A 20,086-nucleotide genomic window follows, 5' to 3' on the forward strand; every position below is an offset into this window, starting at 1 on the left:
TTTTCTATTTCGATATTCTGATGCTATTTACGTAAAGTTTCCTGTCTTGACGCGAATGCTGCGTTCAACAAGATTTGATATGGATAAGAAAATAAACAAAATAATCCACAGATTTGATTAAAGGATGAAAGAGCAAATGGCGACGTAAGAATAGACATATCATCTTATTTTTTGATTCTAATTATTTTAATTCCCAGGAATTAAATTAGAAGAAACATAATCCTTATTGTTAACTTCAAGTTCTTAAACATGTATATATGGGCGCATTACGCATACTACGGGGGACCAGATAATTTCTTTGTCTTTGGTGCACAGAGAAAAATAACCGAATATGATCAGTGTTTGTAATTATTTAATATTCTGAATCTTTTATTCAATTTAACATACAATGACAATTGTGTCATTAGATATTAATGAATTTTAAAAAAAGAACAGTAACATGAGACAAACTATTAAAAATGCATATGATGAAAGAAGAGAAAGTTGCGTTTGCAGCATCTATGTGAACAATCGCCGTTCACCATCAACAAAACGAAATCAGTAAAAAGACTCTCTAAAATTAGTTTTCCACCTAAAATAATGCCTAGGGCAACTACATTGTCACCCCTTAATCGGCAACCAACACTCCACAAATCTTATTCATATAAATTAAAAAAAAAAATTCTTAACGAAAGGAAAAATTTGCAAACACAATTACGTAAATAATTTATAATTAAATAAATAATAATAATAACAAAGAGGCAAACAAGTAAAAAACCTAACAACTATTAAAATACATTGAATTAACTACTACACAAGATTTACTGAAAAAAAAAATCTAGTTGTTTAATATTATATTCATAAATCTAGCTGTCAGGAAAAATTTAACCACCATACACAAATTTGCTTACTTGATCGCGATAGAATGCGCTTACGCACTTTGAATTTTTTTTTTCTATATTTTATAATTTTTTATCTATATAATGCCTCAGAATTTTTTTAAAATTAATTTTTTTATTGAAATTAAACTTATGCCACTTCGAAATTAATCTTATATGCCCATAATTTTAAAATTTTGTCATAATCATAGCTCTGTCTTATATTGTATCTATACTTTTAGGTGACATAAAATTATCACTTTTAATATTTGTCTTTTAATTTTATAATTTTAGTCATAATTTTAACTTAATCTTAATTGTGTTCATATTTTAAATATTCAAATAAATATTAAATTCTCTTAAATAATGAATATTTAGATTAATTTTAAACATTCGATGACCAGATAAATTTCATATTAATACGATTGTTTTTATAATTTATATTTAATATTTAATATTATATATTTTTAAATATATTTCTTAAGAAATAATTAATAATTAAGGTGTCACTAAACCTTTTGAAACATAAATTTAATTTCTTATGTATTATCAATTTATAGATATTTTTTTTATAAGGCTTTTGGCTCTCCGAGAAAATTAAGGTATTTATAAATTTCGGTCCCTTAAATCAATCATGAGATAAATTAAATTCTCGATTGGGGGCTTAACCAAAACTTCTCACCCCCTTCTTCTCAAGGATGTATACATATTATTCAGTAATCATAATGTGTGATTAATTTTAGTAGGTACAATTTAATGAAGAATAATATCTTGTGTCCTTTCCTCGCATGCCTACGTACTGTGCCACTATGGATATGGCTTTTGTGTGTGTGTGTGTATATATATATATATATATAAAAGTTAATTTATGCAATGAAATGAAACTGAGAGGACTTGACCTTACAATTTCCATCCTCAGTTTGCAATTGCAAAACATTGGGTGGGGGAAAGGTCCAAAATGAAAACTGTGTACTTCTGTTCTTTCTTTTTTTTTCTTTTTTCTGTACACTTCCCTTCCCTAACTGCACCTTTCTGCTCCCACTTTGGTCATTACTAATATCCGCCACCAGAGACGACAAAAGGTTAATGGGGATTGGTGATTCCTCAGTTACCTTTTCCTTCTGATTTCTGAGTCACACACACATGTATATACCCTATCTTAATTTCTTTTGAGTGTCAATTAGCTAGGATTCATGTGATGAGTCCATGCAGTTTGTACAATTGTACTATATATATAATATAATTACTATATAGTATAGTAGAAATATTAATTATATCATTATTGTTATGGTCATTGAGAAATGAGGATGGGAAGAAAATGTTCCTATTGTGGAAACTTTGGTCACAATTCAAGGACTTGCAACACTCACAAAAGGGGACTAAAGCTTTTTGGAGTGCAACTTGACCTTTGTTCTTCTTCTTCTTCATCATCATTGCCTTTAACATCTCCATGCACCTCTTCTTCTTCATCAACACCCTTTGATATCATGAAAAGAAGTTTGAGCATGGATTACCTTGTATCTTCACGAATCATCTCACCCTCTTATAATTTTCTGCTTGGTGGTGGTGCGGATGAAAATTCATCAGATAAAACAATAACTGATGGGTACATAGCCAGTGTCGGCGGTGGTGGACTCACTTCAACAACTCATCATCAAGAAAGGAAAAAAGGTTCTCTCCAAACTTTACTTGCGTTTGTTATGATGTATGGTTCTAATAATAAATTTTGCATTACTTCTAAGCAAGGAGAGAAATACAAGAAAAGAGGTAAGGGTATGATGAGATGGCTAATATATGTATTAAGGTAGATAAACAAATATTTATAAATTATTGTAGTAATTGCGTACTAAAATCAAACAAAAATAAAGGAATTGGGGCTTTTGAATTAAAAAATGTCTCATGAACACTTATGCTAGCTATATATAGACATTGGGAGAGGAAATAAATTAGTAAACGGTTTGCAATTAATAATATTATGGGTTTAATTAATCAATATTTATACAACATAATTTAGTGTTATTAATTTTTTGGCGGTAAATTGACAAATTTAATTACATATTATGTAGAGATTAATCGGAATCATGACTATATAATGATTTGAGGTTATGTAACAATTTTTCGGGAGAGACTTATATATTTTTGAGCTCTATTAGTATTTTTGGTTAAACAAAGTACTATTAATATTTGTTTATGATCAGGTGTGCCATGGAGTGAAGAGGAGCACCGGAAATTTCTTGAAGGACTGGAGAAGCTGGGGAAGGGTGATTGGAGAGGCATTTCTAAAAAATTTGTTATAACAAGAACACCATCTCAAGTGGCTAGTCATGCACAAAAATTTTTTTTGCGTCAAACTAGCTTCAATCAAAGAAAGCGCCGTCGTAGCCTCTTTGATGTGAGTAAATTTAATTAGAATGATGATAGGTGAATATATTCACATGTTATATATTCCATCAATGCCTATAACTTGGTTTTATTTTTATTTTTTTCTATTATATTATACCGTCATTTAATATCTTCGTCTTTAAATATATATATATCTATATTAACTAATTCATATTTTTAAAGAAAGTTCGTTAATTCAGTTAACAATTAGTATGAGTAAATAGTATTTATCGATTAATTTCAGATGGAAAGAGATGAAACCACTACACTTGAACAGTTTAATACTTGTTTCAAGGCAAGTGGTCAATTTGGGTCCCCATCAGGGACTATAATTACTTGTCCTCAGTGGGTTTCTTGCAATCATTCAGTGCTGAATTGGGCAACCACTTCAACAAACTACACTCATCAAAGTGCTTCCCCAGACCTAGAACTCAAACTAGCTGTTCCCATTCTAACAGAGCCATGCGGCAGAACAGAATTATAAGTACGTGTGGTATTTGACATATTGTAGCTTCCATTCCAATAAATGTGCTTATTAGTTTATGTAAATTGGGCATTCAGAAAAAAGTTAAGTGCATGTATTCTGATTATTGAATCTTTAAAAGAGTAATGCTGTAAAAAAAGAGTAATAAAAAGAGTAAGCAGTTTATTAATTAAAGTGTGAAAGTACTTGTGTCATAAATTGTGTTTAGAAGAATTGATTTCAACAGGTAAAACGTTATTTTTTAATGACGAGAATTTACTTTAAATACAAAATTTATATATTATATATTTATTCTATAAAATTTATTTTTTTAATGTCTAAATAAAATTAATTATTTTAACTTTGTAAATCTACTTTCAAATATAAATTATTTTTTAAAAAACTAATTTTGCTAAAATTTAAAACAAACTCATCCGTAGTTTCGTGAACTTTAGATGATGTTTCGTGTTTACCTAGACTAGGTCGGTTATTTGCTTGATTTTGTGGTTATTTCGCAAAAGTTAAGTTGTCCCTTCACGACCTTAGGAGTTATTTGGAGGACAATCCAATTATCATGACATTTTTAACTGCCAAATGATGAAGTATCGTAATCATTCATCAGTGTCAAAATTAAATAAGGAAAAAATTTATTTATATTAAAAATTTAAAATCAAATTCCATGCATAACATATATGGGGTTGAGATTGGTCAAGCTGTTTGAGATGAATCTAAAGTCTCTTATGTGGGATACAGTTCTGGTCAATTTTTTTAGAAAAATCAATTAGATCAATATTTTTTAAACCATTCAAAAAGTCTTTCAAATTTTACAAGTCAAATAATTTAAATAAAAAATAACAATAACATTTTACTCTTACATTTTTAATTAAAATAAATTAAATGTCAGTCAATTAAAAGAATAGAAAACATCCAACAACCACTTGTCCCATCACCTTAGTCATGCCAAGTAATGATCAACTTTAAACGATTAATGGATGGTCTTTTAACAACAAGAATAAAATTGCATGATTTTAAAAGTTGAGAGGTTAAATACAAGAAATTAAGAAATAGAGACTAAAATCACATATTGAGAACTAGAAAATGAATAAAAGTACAATTAAACCTAAATTTAAATATAACATTTATAAAATAGGAGTTTTTTTCTTCTTCTAAGTTTTACAAATAGAGAAAATTGTGCTTGAAATACAAAATACAGAGAAGATTAGAATAATTTACTCAAAAGAATATCACCTCATTCACAGGTATGTATCACAATAAGAAATTAATTAAATATAACTATCAACTAAACTTTTATCGAACAAGAACTTAATATACTTAGTTATAAAACGTAAATAAACTGAAAAAACTTAAAAAATAATAATAAGCTCTCAAACACACTTTTGAACACTATTAAAAAATTGAATCTCACTTTTCATTTAGGCTTAAATATATTTTAATCCTTCAGATTTAAAATTAATATTTTTAATTCTTGTAATATAAAGAGAAAAAAACTTAGTCACACTATCCTAACGTCCTTAGATACTTAGTTCATGACTAATTGCTTACATAACTCATTTTGATTTTACATTCTTATTCTCAAACACCTTACCACTCATAACAATTTTTTTGTGAGAAAAAATTACAGGACTTAAAATGTCAATATTTAATTTAGAGGACAAAAAAATACTTATCCCAACTTTGAGAGATTAAAAACATTTTTTCTTTCATTTAATAACTTCACCCATAGTCTCCAATCAATTTAGATCATTGGTAGAGTGCTAGAAAGAGTATCAGAAAATAAATTGCTAGCACTCCAAAAAAAAGTATAAACAATTTACAAATTTAATGCTTACATACGGATGATATATAAAAAAATAATTTTACAATCATCCAATCACAAATCATTATTTAAATTACTTAAAAATAATTATTTTAAGATTCAACAAACATGATACATGATTTGTAATTATATGGTGAATTGTAATTAGATAACTTTATAAAATTGTAAGTGCAAAACTTTTTTTCTTTATATATTTAAAAAAAATTAAAAACTTCCAATTGCTTCCTGAATATAAATTGTTTTACTTGTAAACATCTAAGGGTTCAATGGATAAGCATCACGAAGAAGCACCGTGCTCTTCTATAACACGTGGTACTCGCCTCCAACACCTATCCATTTGCCATTTTCAAACAATCGTTTCATGAGTAGCACAACCACAAATTCCTAACAGGGCGTTCAAAATGTATCGATATTGAAGCTAATAAGGTATTTTATACAAAGACATAACCAGTCACATATCTTAGAGCAGAGAATACTGTTTGCTTTGAACGAAGATTTCAACTTCAAAACATAGTTTCTGAAATTTGAAAACATTGCAAGCAAAACTAGGGGCGTTAATTCTAGATAAACGAAATGATTATAGGAGATGGATTTAGATAAAGAAGCATGTCAAATGTTTTGTTGGCAGATTTTCGAAGTGGATAGAATTTAGAAAAGTAAACATGGAAGCAGCATGATCAGCATACTCCCATAACCCATAGAAAAGTGAATACATGACATCTATTATAATTTATACACACTTAAACGTATCAATTGATTTTGTCCAAAACACAAATGCAAACTTGCCTAAGATATACAAAGCCCAGCCACAACTGATGGCATAGATGCTAGAAAGGAAAACTTTTGATACATTAAAACTACGCTTGCAGAAATAACGACAGTGACTATTCAAATTACAAACCATATCATACATTTATGAGCAACCCCAACCAAAATTTTTTTAAAAAACGAAAGTAAATTGACGATCTGGAAAATATCTTCTACATACCTTCTTCTGTACGTCTTGTCAGTTTTCTTTCAGGCTTTATCGTTCCTCTCCCCTGTTCTTTCCATTTTGGGGGTTCAGATGAGTTGCCTTGGTTAGTATTTGGTCAGTTTGGTATGCAATATCCATCATGGAATGGGTTTGCATGATTCAGGAAAAAATTGCAGTTAGATCAAATTCTTTTCAACAACACTTGGAAAACCTTGTCAAAACTATGGTCGTGCAAAAATGGAAATCCCTTTGTGCAGTGCAGTGATTAAGAATCATGAGATTCTTGGTCCATTAAAATTATCCGCTGCTTACCACTATCTGAGCGGAGGTTATCTAGCTTATATCCAATCTACATTCAGACAACAAACACAAAATATCTTCAGAATAAAGAAAACATATATATATATATATATATATAGAGAGAGAGAGAGAGAGAGAGTTTCTGGCATACAGAAGTCAAACAATTCCATGACAGACAGGTGATTACCTCCATTGAACTGTCAGTAGAGAACCACCTCAGTAGCACACCAAGATGCACTACAGCAGGAATTAGCTTGAAAAGTAAAGGAGTTGTCACCTGCAGAAATGAGCCAAATTATAAATGGGACTATTTATTATTACTTCATAACGATAGTTGTACCACTGACTTTAAATCATGGAAACTGGTTGCAGTTTATGATCCTTAGATTTCAAGTTATTTATGGTAACATGGCAAACTTGTAGGAGTAACTTAACGCAGATTACAAAAGTTAGCCAAATTATAAATGGGACTATTTATTATTACTTCATTTTTTCTTTTCTTGGATAAATGAACATTCATTTAGAGAGATGAAATGGTTGAACAAAAATTATTGGCCTCCAGCTATTTATTTGCAGTCTTAAGTTTATCACTAAATGTGTGTATTAGCAAGATCATTTATTTCAAGATAAAGAATAACCTTGAGCCTTTTTACATATAGGAGTCAGCAAGATAAAGAATATTTAAAATCCCAACAAGCCAAAACTAAATGCTGAAGGGAAAGGTCAGTACATCCATTCAGAATAAAGTTCACGTAGATTTGGTTCTTGAAAATCCATCATGGATAAAATACAATAAAGCTAGGAGACCATGGTTCAGTTATGGAACCTAGTAAACAAATAAAAACAATTTCATACCAGACTAAGAGCTGTGGTCCCAAGAAGCAACAAATATAATTTACCCTGAAATTAATCAAATATTAGAATCTATATTAGCCAGTAATACTTTCAAATTTAAGCTTCAACTTTCAAGTTATATTATGAGTAGGAGGGGAAATGAATTGAACTGAACCAGTCTCAGCTCAAGCCTGTCTCAATAAAAATTAAGCCTATTATATTAGTCTACCTAAAGCTCACGAGTTACTCAAGCTTAACGAGTCAATATGGAGCTTTGTATAAAATATTAATATAAATTGAATAATCTAAGCCAAATTTGTAACTTAATACAAAGGTTTTATTTTAATATATTTAGTTAAAATATAATTGTCAAACCAAAAATTAAATTAGATGCTAGTATATAATAAATTAAAGTATAATAATAATTTTACAATTATTTAAAATGTGTGTATATATTTATATTTATATAATTATATATTGTGCTGGCTCTTGAGCTCATGAATCAAACAAGCAAAAGCTTAAGTTAGGGTTCATTTGACAAATTTTTTAACTCATTGAGTTGTTCAATGAACCGAGCTACAAGCAGGCTGAAGAGTATAGCTTGATTCACTTCAAGTTCTAGCCCTATCACCAAGTCTAAGTTCAACGAATTTAGCAATATCACTGTCTTTTTTATCTTTATAGTCAACTTTAGAAATCTTCAAACAAATTAACACTTAATTACCGTAGTTAGATAAATGCTTTTGCCACTAACCTCAACTAGATGAAGGTTTGAAGCACGACTGAGAAGAACAAAAGCAAATTCTCCTATCTGTGCCATCGACATTCCAACCTACACATGCATGATTTCAGGTACCTCAATCAGTAAAGAGGAAAGAACAGTATCTAACCTACGAATTCTGAAACAAAGCTTACATGTATTGAAGTCTTGTTATTGTAACCAAATCCTTTCACAACAGATGCAATTATGATTGTTTTTATAACAATCACCAATATTACAGATGCTACCAAAATATCAACATGGTTCCAGAGAAAATGAACATGAATCAGCATTCCAATGCTGGCTAGAAAAAGAGCAGCAAAAAGATTGCGAATAGGTTCAATCTGCAAAGTAAATGAATAAGAGGTCAAACTTCTTCCATAAATGTATCATACCACCAAACACTCCAGATTTGAAAATTCAGAGTCTAGTTTCATGAAATAATCAGCAAATTTGTCAATGTTCATCGACAAATGGGAACCAGATTGTTCAGAAGGAAATTATACAAATATGCCACAAATAATCTTTAGTTAATAAAAGTACAAAAAATTAACAGCCACATATAAAAAATACAGATCAAAATGACCAACAAATGTGCATGGATCTCATCAAAATTCATCCAAATTACATATTACTACTAAGAAAAACAATATTATTGCATTTTCACCCATTACCTTGTACTCCCTTCACTAGGTGGGTGACAAAAATATACAAACTAATGCATTTCTCAATACCAATATTAGAATCAACATGCATTTGCTTGAATACACAAAGCTACATCTATTGAAACAGATCAATCTTAACTCAACCCCAAAAGATAACTTAAGGGAGGAAGATTGGTCATATTCCTAACAGATGTGTACATCTTAACACAAACACCTCATGCCCAAGTCTAGACATTTGGAAGGTGTAGTTTGCAGAACTAGACATTTATGTGCGGCCCAACATCAGGATTCGATAGGCTCTAATACCATGTAAAAATTAGACCAGGCCAAACTGAATCCAAAAAAACTAGCTTAAAAGGGAAGGGGGGAAAATCACCCTAGTCTTATAAGAGGACTACATTAGCCATATTTTTAGCTGACATAGGACATCTGACAACACCAATGCATGTCAACAGTCAGTCGATATCAGTGTCATTGTATTCACACGAGTAATTTCCACATTTTGTAAGTCTTACTTGCTCTAGTGTATGTTGAGCCAGATCAGTGGTTGCAATCATCACTCCAGCAGCAAAGGAACCTAGTTCTAGACTTAGTCCCAGCTTATCGCTACACTGCAAATATAAAAGTAATTACTAATGAGATACAAAAATTGTGCACAAGTAACAGTAAGGTGATGAATCAACCAAACAAGCATATATAATTCGAGGACAATTAAAAAGATATCTAGTTGCATAGTTCAGGCCAACAGAGAAGTACTGGAGTCCTTTAAACGAAAAAGCAAAAAAAACACACATCCGTCAAAAACACAATGACTACGGAAGTTTCTGATGAGACACAAGAATCCAGTTTACCTTTGGCATCATGCATCTCCATCTTCCAAAGAAACATTAATTATGAGATGGTAATTCCCACACATGAAGCAGGAGGCCTTCTCATGAGATAATCATTTCCTCTATTTTGTCATTCTAATGACCATTTCATCAGTTTCTTACTAAATTTATTTTCTACATATTCGAAGATTCCTTTTAGCTGATGATCTGATTCCTAGGATCTAGCAAGCCAGCTAAATCCTTTCCAATGGTTCAAAATAAAAAAAAAATAAAAAAAGAAGATAAATTGTTGTAATCAAGCATGTAGAAAAAGGAGGCCCAGAAAACAGATACTTTCAGTGAATACACATTAAATGATATGCAGCAAGATTTTGATTTAGGGCTTGTTATCATACCCTATGAAAACAAGGTAAAGTACAGGAAATAAACAAGTAATGATACATTTTTATGCTTATAAAAGCAAATGCAAAACAAAGCATTTCATATAGAAACACAGAAATTTGGAAGAGAACAAACCCAGGCTACTAGCAAGCAGAATGCAACTGACGCCAATTGATAGAGTTCATTTGTCTGCACAAACAAGGCAATCAATTATCATCGAACAACTAAGACAGTGAGACAAAAATTTATAGCTAATTAGCCATAATATGGAAATAGCTAAAGAACCAAATTACAAATTTCAAATTTGATTCCACCATCCCTGCCAATATTGTTAAGAAAAAAAAGAAGTAACCACTTCCGCAGGTAAGGTTTTATTATTAAACTGGGATAGTAGTATGAACCTGTGATGAGAGGCTTATCATCAGTTTAAGCAACCATGGAAGGCAAGTGCGAGACAATATTGACAGAACAGAGAGGAATGCAATCAATGTCACCAACCTGGATTCAGAAAGGAGTATAATGTTATGCTGGATAAAACTCTAGGTTACAGGTTAAATAAAATCTTCCATAGAATGCAAAACAGACAAAGTGCATTTAAATATATCAGCCCAGTGCCAAGCTGAAAAAACTAACTAAAACACCATTCAGAGAATTAGAGTTGAGCCAAATTATGATTTTTAGGAAAAATGGCTCAAAATAAAAAGTCAGCGAATGCTAATAAAGTCTTCAGTGACAGTGTGGGAAAGCCACCTTAATTGCAGCCTCTTTGGGGACTGCAATTGGTGGTGTTTAGTCCCACATCAACTAGAGATATGGCTTAAATGAAGCTTATAATTTTTTGTAGGGTTGAGTTCTGCCCAAAGCCCAAATGCTAAGAGTACCATTTTTCTAGCTTTAGATGACAGATTTATTTACTGTAACTTTATTGTTTGACTGTTGCAGTACCACATATTTCCCTCTGTCCTTCTCGAGAACATCAACTTGTGTTCTTTCTGGTTTGAGCGCACCTTGACATGTAATTTCACCTTTTTCCTTCATTTTCTTTTTTCAGATTTCCCACTTTTTCTATTTTTAATTTGAATTAATTTATGAAACATATATAATCATATCATTTCAAAAGACAAAATTGCATGAATTTGTCTTAATTTTCCTTTGGGCAAGTGAGAGCGAGAAGAAAAAACTACAAAAAATGAACACGAAATGGAAATATCAGTTCAAGCACTCCAGAATTTCTACACTTACAGCTTGGTCATTGATAACACTCCTTGAAAAACACCTGAGGTGCCACCCAGAACTGGAAGCAATGCAAAGAGCAATCCAACAGCACAGTCCTTTAAGCAAAAATAAATTGACAAGACTTAATAGAACATTCTACTGACATTTATTGTCTATATCAACGAAATAGTGAGCAAATAATAATACAAGGGCATGACAAAGCAGAAGAAAAAGTTAGATACACAAGCAACCACTGACTAAGTACCTGCAAAATCAGGGTCCCAATAGTGACTTGTCCATGAAGAGCATTAGTGGTGTTCTTTTCCATCAAAAACTTCAAGACCTAAACCAAATAAGCGTGGATATGTATTATTATTAGTATACAACCAGCAGTTCAAAAACAAAGCATCTGCATTTTAAAAATGAGACAGAATCAGATTGGTTATGTTAATATACCACTGCTGTTGAAGACATGGAAAGGAAAGCACCAACAAAAACCCCTTCTGAGGCTTTACCACCACATAGCTGCAAAATAGCATCCAATCAGAGCTTCGGCATTCAGAATGTCATATGCCAAAATTTACTGATGTAAAAGATAATTAAAATAAAACATTGCCTGCCCTTAAACATCCACTAAAACTAGAGCACCGAACAACTTAATTATAAAGGAGATATTAGATCAAGATAAGGAGACAAAAAGAACACAACTTCCTGTTTTATTAAATAATTATGTTCGTCATCTCCTTCCATTTAAGCTTTGGAGTTTAGAAATATGAATACATAATATTATAATGCTGCTACTTTTTTTCCCATCTTTGTCACTGGCTATTGAAGTCAAATTATACAATTTTATTTTACTAGCATCAAACATTATAGATTTTGTAAAATAAGAAAGAGAACATATCCCCAAAGGAAGATAATAAATTCAGAAAGACAGATGAGACGAATTAGATTGTAGAAACTTTTCTTGGTTAGTATACCCATGAACCATTTTCACTATACAAGTACATTGTAGCAGTTTCAACCTACCAAATTTGTCATCCCTGGGGACTTCAATTGGAATTTGGTTTTCCCAAAATCTACTTACTAACTTTAAGATTAAAGGATGAAACTTACTATTAGGTTTGAAAATCAGTACTTTTTGTATCTAAAAATGACAACTCAATTCTCAAGAGAGCTAGATTATGCAATTAATAGATAAGGTAGGAATCAAGTCATATTGATCTTGCATGACATGAATTTCCATAAAGGACAACTACATGATCCGAGGGTTACTTGTTTTGTTAGTGATTTGCATACCACATTAATCTATAAAATGATATAAGAATAATAACAAACAAGAAAATTAGAAATAGGATGAATCACAATTATAAAACATACTGATACAGTAAGTCCACACATGCACATAAACAGAAAAATCTGAAGTAGGCCTCCAATAACAGCAACAGCTCGAACAACTCGAAGCTGCAATCATATAGGTAAAGAGCAGGGTAATCAGAGCTAATTAAAACATAAACAGGAATAAGAGGGCAAAATATAAGAGAACAGGAAAATAAGCCAACCTTTGTTGCGGAGAACTCCAAGCCCAATGCAAACAAAAGGAATATTACACCAAATTGTGCAACTGTTTCCACCTACATATTTGAAAAAAGTTTCTTTTGATTAAATATTGAAGTAGTTTCATATTTTAACTAGGATTTTTTTTTTAATTATTGTACATTTGTATTTTCCTTTGACTATGTTGTTCCCAAAGTTAATTAGGGATGAGGACTTTGTATTGCATATGCTGTACAGTTATATCGTAATTCGTAAGGAATAAAATTAGTCGCCAAAGGACCTTTTGATTGGAGGAGACAATCCCCTTAAAGAGATCACCCTATAAAAGCCTCAGGTTTATCAATTGATATCAAAGTTGTGAATGGTGATATTGGATGTCCCTAAGGAAGAAAGTTCAACAGATGGCTTTTGATAAGGCTTCAGACAATCAACTTGGTGCCATTAAAGTAGCACACAGCTTAACAAGATGACAGTGTAAAAGTTGCTAATTTCACATTATTTGCGATCAAGTGATTCTATAAGCCACAAATAACAAAAGGGTGACTCGAACTCTACACGACGAAGGCAATTCTTGGACAAGAAGGAGATTACAACTAAGCTTACTAGCATGTAATGGTTGAACTTCCTCGTTGGAAAGGCGGAGACCACATAGGGTGGATCTCCGGGGCTGAAGGGTAGTAATATTCCAAAAAATTTGGGGATCCTACAATATTAACCATATTTAGATGCAAGGTTTGAAGGAATATTTGTTAGCATAAAGTAATACTAATATGCTGATAGTCAAGTTGGTCAAGCAGAGTAATGTGTATTTATAGTTGGGAAATTGAGTAGTGTCATTCTAGCATTCTATAATGACATGTGATACATGTACAACAATTCATAATATTATTTGTACAATGTTAATTTTTGTGTCTATCTCCATTATTATGACAGGTAACAAATGATGCACAGGAGAGAGATAGACACAAAAAAAATTGTTGTACAAGTTGTTGTATGAATTGTTGTACAAATAACATATTAACTATTAACATTTCTCTTCTGCAATACCTTGCAAAGAGCATATAAGGTACCCCATTAATTTTCAGTGTTAAGTATAGGACACAACTTTCTTACTTATATATGTTTTTCAACACCTTTATCATTTGATAAGATTACGTTTACAACCTAACTTCAGGCTTGCACATACCTTAAAAAATATGAAAATGAAATCCTACAGAACCAAACTGTAAAAGTATACCACCAAAAAAAAAGATGACTATGTTTTGATAATAAAGAAGCTATCACAAAAGCAATTAATTACTGTTTCCCAATACCTGCACCATTTCGCTGATGAAGTTAAAGCCACCAGGTCCAACTATGGAGCCAGCTAAAAGATATCCGGTAATGACCTGCAAATTTATACTGAGTTAATGTTAGAGAGAGTTAACAGAAATTATAGTACAATAGATTCTAAGATTGCATTTGTCAAGAATGAAGTTAGAACAAGAATGTTCAGACCGGTTGTCCAGCAAAAGCAAATGCAACGCCACCACAAGTTGCTGAAACAATAGCAACTACCAGGTCTGAAATCAATCTATATGGCAATAATAAAAGTTAATGTAAGTGATAAAATCCATTTTGTGCCAAAAAAAAAAAAACATAAGCAAAACAAATTTACCGTAAATCTAGCTGGAGCACCGGGTACTTGGATTTAAAGTTAGAAATGATGAAGACATTGTCCTGAAAGAAGATGCATAATTCATACACTTAAATTTGCAAAACTTAATTGAATGTCAACAAAAATAACAAACCCAAAATTGAGCTATCTCACCTTTCGATCTATCAACATCGGGGTTTCCTCAGCTCTATTGAATACATGATGTAGTTGAAATGATCTGTAAATTTAGAAAAACATACTTAAATAAAATCATGCATTAAATGCAGCATATTGGACAACCAATGAAGTAATAAATTAAGTACTTTTCATCTTTCGTGTCATTCTTGTTTGGTGTGACTCTGGCCACAGTTTCCAGAACAGCCTGATCCATAAACAAGGGAAGAAGAGTAACTCAGCATATGTTAGGAACCAAGAATTGAAATGAGAAAGAAAAGAAAGGATTTTACTGACTAGTAAGAAAAGAACAGAAAATAGGAGAGAAAACTCTCCTCCAAGGGTTTCCCCTTCACAAAGGATTTCTCCTTTCACAAAGAGCTAATGCTCAATCTACAAATAATAAGATCTCCCTCTCTCCTATCCTTCTTCCCCTATTTATATCTAACAAACCCCTCTATCTAACTAATACCTTAACTAACTAATCAATATCCTAACTGTAGTAACTAACTTATTAATAGTCTAACTATGTTAACTAACTTTCCCTTCTCCTTATATCCTAACAGCATATCATGAAGCTCAGAGAAGCCATAATATACCGGTACCATGAATGCATCTTGGGAGAAGAACAAAGCTAGATTCATCACTAACTAAAAGCTACAAGTCTATAAACTCAACATATTACAATAAAAAGTGGTAATTCAATAGTGACATTAAACTAAAGACCTCTAATCTATCTATCTATCTATTTACTATATGTTAAAACAATGACTCAACCTGAACATGTGTCAGCTCTTCATCGATTTTGTTTTTTCTCATTTGCTCAGACTTTTTTGTTGACTTCCCTGATATTGCGGTTATGTTATTTTTATTATCATAATTGATAATTCTATTTTATACTTTAGAACAGACTTCAACAACAACGGGTTTACACTTAAACAAGAGTAAGACAGAATATATGCATTGCAATTTTAGCAAGAGACAAGAGGAATATGACTTGGAAGTAAAAATGAGAGAAGATGTCATACCACAAGTTTCTAGGTTTAAATATCTGGGATCAATACTACAAAACAATAGGAAAATTAATGTGAACAACACACATAGGATACAAGTTTTATCATACTGCTATATGGCCAGCTATTCATAAATGAATATTGGACTTTTAAGAGACAGCAAGAGAAAAAATGGGAGTAGCATAAATGAGATTGTTAAGATGTATGTAGCCACCCAAAAAAAGACAAAACACCTAATGACTGTATAGGAGAGATTGATGTAGCCCCGATTGAGGAAAAAATGGCAACAAAATTGGTTAAGGTGGTTTTTACATGGACAAAAAAGGCACCATTGAGGAGAGGGAACCACCAAAAAGAACTTTGGAGGAAGTTGTCAAGAAGGGTAAATAACATCTCTGACACTCTGGTCTTCCACCGAGCTGGATGATAGTGTGATCCATGTAGTCAACCTCACTTAATGGGATTAAGTTTTATTGTTATTATTATTACTATTACTATTATTATTAATTAAATACTACTACTATTATTATTATTATTGCTACAAGCATAATGACCATTGAGCGACTAGTTTCAAATCAAACTACTACATCATTATATCAAATCAAGGCTCAAGGTACAAGACCAACCTGTTGTTCTGCTACACTGTTGTTGAAGCTTCCCGGATCAGCCGTTGCTAAAACACGAAGAACAAACAAAGCGTTAAAACAGCTTCTGAAACTCTTCATTTCTAAATTTCACGCGCGAAATCCAAAATTTAAGCACATGCAAAAGCACAAACTAATCCCTAACAGAAACGCCGAAAAAAGAAGCACTAGAATCATAAAATGCAGCAACACAGTCCAAGTGACACGAATTTGAATGAATCCGGCATTCAAAAAACGGTTTAAGTTCACAGATCAGGAACCAAAACCCTACGAGCGAGCACGTGCAGCAAACGGAAACCGCAATTTGAGTTTCTAAGTAAGTGAAGCAAAAAAAGAAGGAAGCGAGAATCGTTGAAATTGAAACGGAATCTAGGAATCCGTCACCTTCGTTCTGGTCGTTCTCGGTGAACTCGTGCTCGAGCGCGCGATCAATCATGTCGGCGAAGGTTCCTTCGCGAGGGCGCGAGAGGGAGACGTTGCTGCTGGACTCGGTCGCATTGGCGAGTTCGATCCGATCCGACTCGGTAGGTCGAATAGCGAGCGAGGAACGAGGAAGCAGAAGGAGTGAGTTGAAGAAAACAGCGAGCATCACAGGCAGCAGCAGCACTAAGTGACTGTCACCGCAGCACGGTGACGGTGAGGGTGAGCGTGAGCGTGATCTTGCTCGCGACATTGCTCCGCCGGCGCACGTTAGCAGGTGGCGGTGCTGCGTGTTCGCCGGCGTTGCAGAGAGAGAGAGGAAGGAAGTTGAGAAGTGAGAAAAACGAGGAGCAGAGAAGAAGAAGACAAGAGAGAATGAGAGGGAGTTGAAAGTGGTAATTGTTGGTGAAGGGTCAATTTGAGGTCGTTCGTTAATTATTTTTTTCATTATTATTTACTATTAGTTATTAGTGATTAATTACCGTGGGACTTGTCGTTTTGACGATGGTACCCTTGTCTTCGCTTTCTTCCAACGTTTTTCTCGGCAACTTTTCTTACATCCTTCGGCATAACACCTTTTTTTTAGGAGGGATAACACTTTTTAATCTCCACTCTCCGTTTTTTTTTTTAACTGATAGATTTTTGAAAAAAAATATTTTTATTTATTTGTTGTTGATAAAGTTTAGAATCATATTAATTATTATTTTATTAATTATATCTTTACTTTATCTTTTAATCTTTAATTAATTTACACATGAAATAAGAAAATAAATAAAATAAGAAATCGCACAACTATTTTAATAGAATCAAGAAAAAATATTATATTTTTAGATTTCTGCAAAATAACCTTAAATGACTAATTAAAAATAATGAAGGTGGTATTTTTTAAAAGGAAAAAAAATTCATTCTCCAAACAATCAAGATTCAGCATAGTTGGTAGAATTGAAAATAGTTAATTTTTATTAACATTTTAAATTTTTAATAGGGATTTGATTCTAAATTTTATTATTAATTAGATTATGTCGGTGCCATGCAGAGGTAAATTTGAAGGTGAATTTTTTTAAAATATATAAAAAAAATTATATTAATAATTTTATTAATTGCTTATTGAAAAAAATCTAAAATCAATTCAAATGTCTACAATATATAACCTATTTAGTAATAAGAAATAATAGAAGATAGTTAGATTTGATTAGTTTTCATTGCAATTATAAAATTAATTTTGAAAATATTATTCTCCTGAGGTAAAAAAAATGTATAAACAAATAAAACTCAAATAAAAAAATAATGAAATTATTTTTTTTTATAAAAAATGACACAGATTATTTTATTATGATGACTTTTATTGAGATCATTAATTTGACATCTCATAAAAATATTAAAAAATTCAAGTAACATGATTTGATATATTAAAAAATATTTTGAAAAATATGAAAATTTATCAATATTCAGTTGAACACATTTAATTTCGTTTTTTTTATATGTTTTACGAACATTTTCTTTTTTAGTAGTGGAAAAGGAAGATCATTCAAATATTCAGGTAATTAAAATTTTGATATCTCCACCTAATTAAATTTAATGAGTACAATTTTTACTTATTTGGACTAATTTTACATTTTTAGTACTTTAAAATGGCTTCAATTTACTATTTTAATTTTTTAATTGTTTAATTAAATTTTGATTCAATACAATTTCTTGCAATAATTTTTGTAACTTATTTACTCATTTATGTTTTAAAAAACTCACTTTTATACTACTACCTAAATTAATTAATATGCCGAAAAAATATTTTGGAAAAAACACAAATATAGATATAGTTAAATTAATGAAAGAGGAGTTTTTATTATTCTATTGCAAATACAAAATAATCAAGACAATAAATTAATTGAGTTTGGTAATGTTTTGAAATTAAAATTTAAATATAGGTGAATTTATGTCAGTATGTTTTTTATTTGTTGGAAATATGAAGTATTTAATATTATAATTAAATACTAATATTTAATAAAACATTTGAAATTATATGTTTAATATGTTTTACCAAAATTTACGTATGTTTTGAATACTAATGTTAATGTTTGGAATAATGGTTTTTCACCTATAATAAATAAATGAAAAATATTTTTTAATATGTTTCAAACATTTTACCATAATTTAATTTATAAAGTTATATGTTTTTTTAATATGTTGTAATCTTATCATATGTTTTAAATTATAAGTCAAGTCACTTTTTTAATAAGTGTTTTTCAGAAGAAGAAAAAAATTTAGTATGTCTGAAATGTATTAACATAATTTAATATATTAAATTATATAATTTTTTATTATAGGTGAATCACTCTTTAAATATGTTTTAATGAACATTAAGTGAAATTTTCTATCATGCAAATCATTTTAAATAAAATATTTTTATTAACCACCATAACGTTTTGAAATTTAATTCTTTGTTTTACTTAAATCAGTGTTACTATACGGATAAAAAATATAAATAATTAAAAGTAAATTCATTGAAAACTTAAATTTATTAAAATATAATTTGAACTAATTTAAAATTAGAGACATAATACATTCAAGTTTGATGCAAATGAAATTTCATTTGAACAAATTCAAAAATGAAAACGAAACATTAAATCATGAGAGATTACAAAAATAAATTTAATCTTTGTCAACCTTGATAATCTTTTATAGTATCTTCATCTCGTTTGACTATCTTTTTTCTTTTTCTCTTCAAATCATATAAATCTGCAAAATATTTGGACAAATAAATTATTCAAGTATCTCCCAATTTGAAGATCACCTAATGGGGAGAACAACGAAATTAGTATGATCTAAGAATAAGAACACAAAGATAATTTAATAAATTTAAGTCAATTCTTAGGAAGAAAAACAGTCCATAAATAATACTCACCAGATGAAGAGGGATAATCATTTGTTGTAGAGGTAAGTTCTTCAAAGCCAATTCTTTGAAGATTTTTTTTTAAAGGAAAATGTGTTATTTTAATGGAAAAAGATTTCATTAATTTCAAATCATGTATTAATTTCCATAGATAAGGAGTCATTTTTAAATGATTTTAACTTCAGTTAAAGAATTTTAATTAATATATGTGTCAATTAAAAAAAGGAACCTTTCAAATCATATAATTACGTA

General features: G+C 30.7%; 2 protein-coding genes across 2 annotated transcripts; one reads left to right on the forward strand and one right to left on the reverse strand.

Annotated features, from left to right (window-relative positions):
- The first annotated feature begins 1,719 nt into the window (after positions 1 to 1,719).
- Positions 1,720 to 3,880, forward strand: LOC100779256 (transcription factor MYBS3). Its single transcript, XM_003545325.4, has 3 exons — positions 1,720 to 2,528; positions 3,056 to 3,249; positions 3,484 to 3,880. The coding sequence occupies exons 1-3, from the start codon at positions 2,159 to 2,161 to the stop codon at positions 3,721 to 3,723; spliced, it is 804 nt and encodes a 267-aa protein (XP_003545373.1). The 5' UTR covers positions 1,720 to 2,158; the 3' UTR covers positions 3,724 to 3,880.
- Positions 3,881 to 6,239: 2,359 nt separating this feature from the next.
- LOC100816510 (K(+) efflux antiporter 6) lies at positions 6,240 to 17,407 on the reverse strand. The gene is made up of 20 exons (XM_003544479.4): positions 16,909 to 17,407; positions 16,507 to 16,553; positions 15,017 to 15,075; positions 14,868 to 14,931; positions 14,715 to 14,776; positions 14,555 to 14,630; positions 14,371 to 14,445; positions 13,063 to 13,134; positions 12,881 to 12,964; positions 11,957 to 12,025; positions 11,766 to 11,843; positions 11,528 to 11,616; positions 10,687 to 10,783; positions 10,421 to 10,474; positions 9,590 to 9,685; positions 8,565 to 8,753; positions 8,404 to 8,481; positions 7,671 to 7,715; positions 7,003 to 7,092; positions 6,240 to 6,864 (listed from the first exon to the last, which is right to left on the reverse strand). Exons 1-20 carry the CDS (start codon positions 17,390 to 17,392, stop codon positions 6,781 to 6,783), a joined length of 1,992 nt encoding a protein of 663 aa, XP_003544527.2. The 5' UTR covers positions 17,393 to 17,407; the 3' UTR covers positions 6,240 to 6,780.
- Positions 17,408 to 20,086: the final 2,679 nt, after the last annotated feature.

The sequence above is a fragment of the Glycine max genome, chromosome 14 (assembly GCF_000004515.6).
Source record: "Glycine max cultivar Williams 82 chromosome 14, Glycine_max_v4.0, whole genome shotgun sequence".
NCBI classification, from domain to species: domain Eukaryota; kingdom Viridiplantae; phylum Streptophyta; class Magnoliopsida; order Fabales; family Fabaceae; genus Glycine; species Glycine max.

Bases quoted from the DNA above. Each gene is read 5' to 3' on its own strand.
- LOC100779256 (XM_003545325.4), top strand. From the start codon at position 2,159: ATGAGGATGGGAAGAAAATGTTCCTATTGTGGAAACTTTGGTCACAAT. The intron at 2,529-3,055 runs GTTCTCTCCAAA...GTTTATGATCAG, and splicing joins TCATCAAGAAAGGAAAAAAG to GTGTGCCATGGAGTGAAGAG. The intron at 3,250-3,483 runs GTGAGTAAATTT...GATTAATTTCAG, and splicing joins GCCGTCGTAGCCTCTTTGAT to ATGGAAAGAGATGAAACCAC.
- LOC100816510 (XM_003544479.4), bottom strand. From the start codon at position 17,392: ATGAAAAAAATAATTAACGAACGACCTCAAATTGACCCTTCACCAACA. The intron at 10,784-11,527 runs GTAAGTGTAGAA...TTCTGAATCCAG, and splicing joins GTGTTATCAATGACCAAGCT to GTTGGTGACATTGATTGCAT. The intron at 10,475-10,686 runs GTTCATACTACT...TTGTTTGTGCAG, and splicing joins TGATAAGCCTCTCATCACAG to ACAAATGAACTCTATCAATT.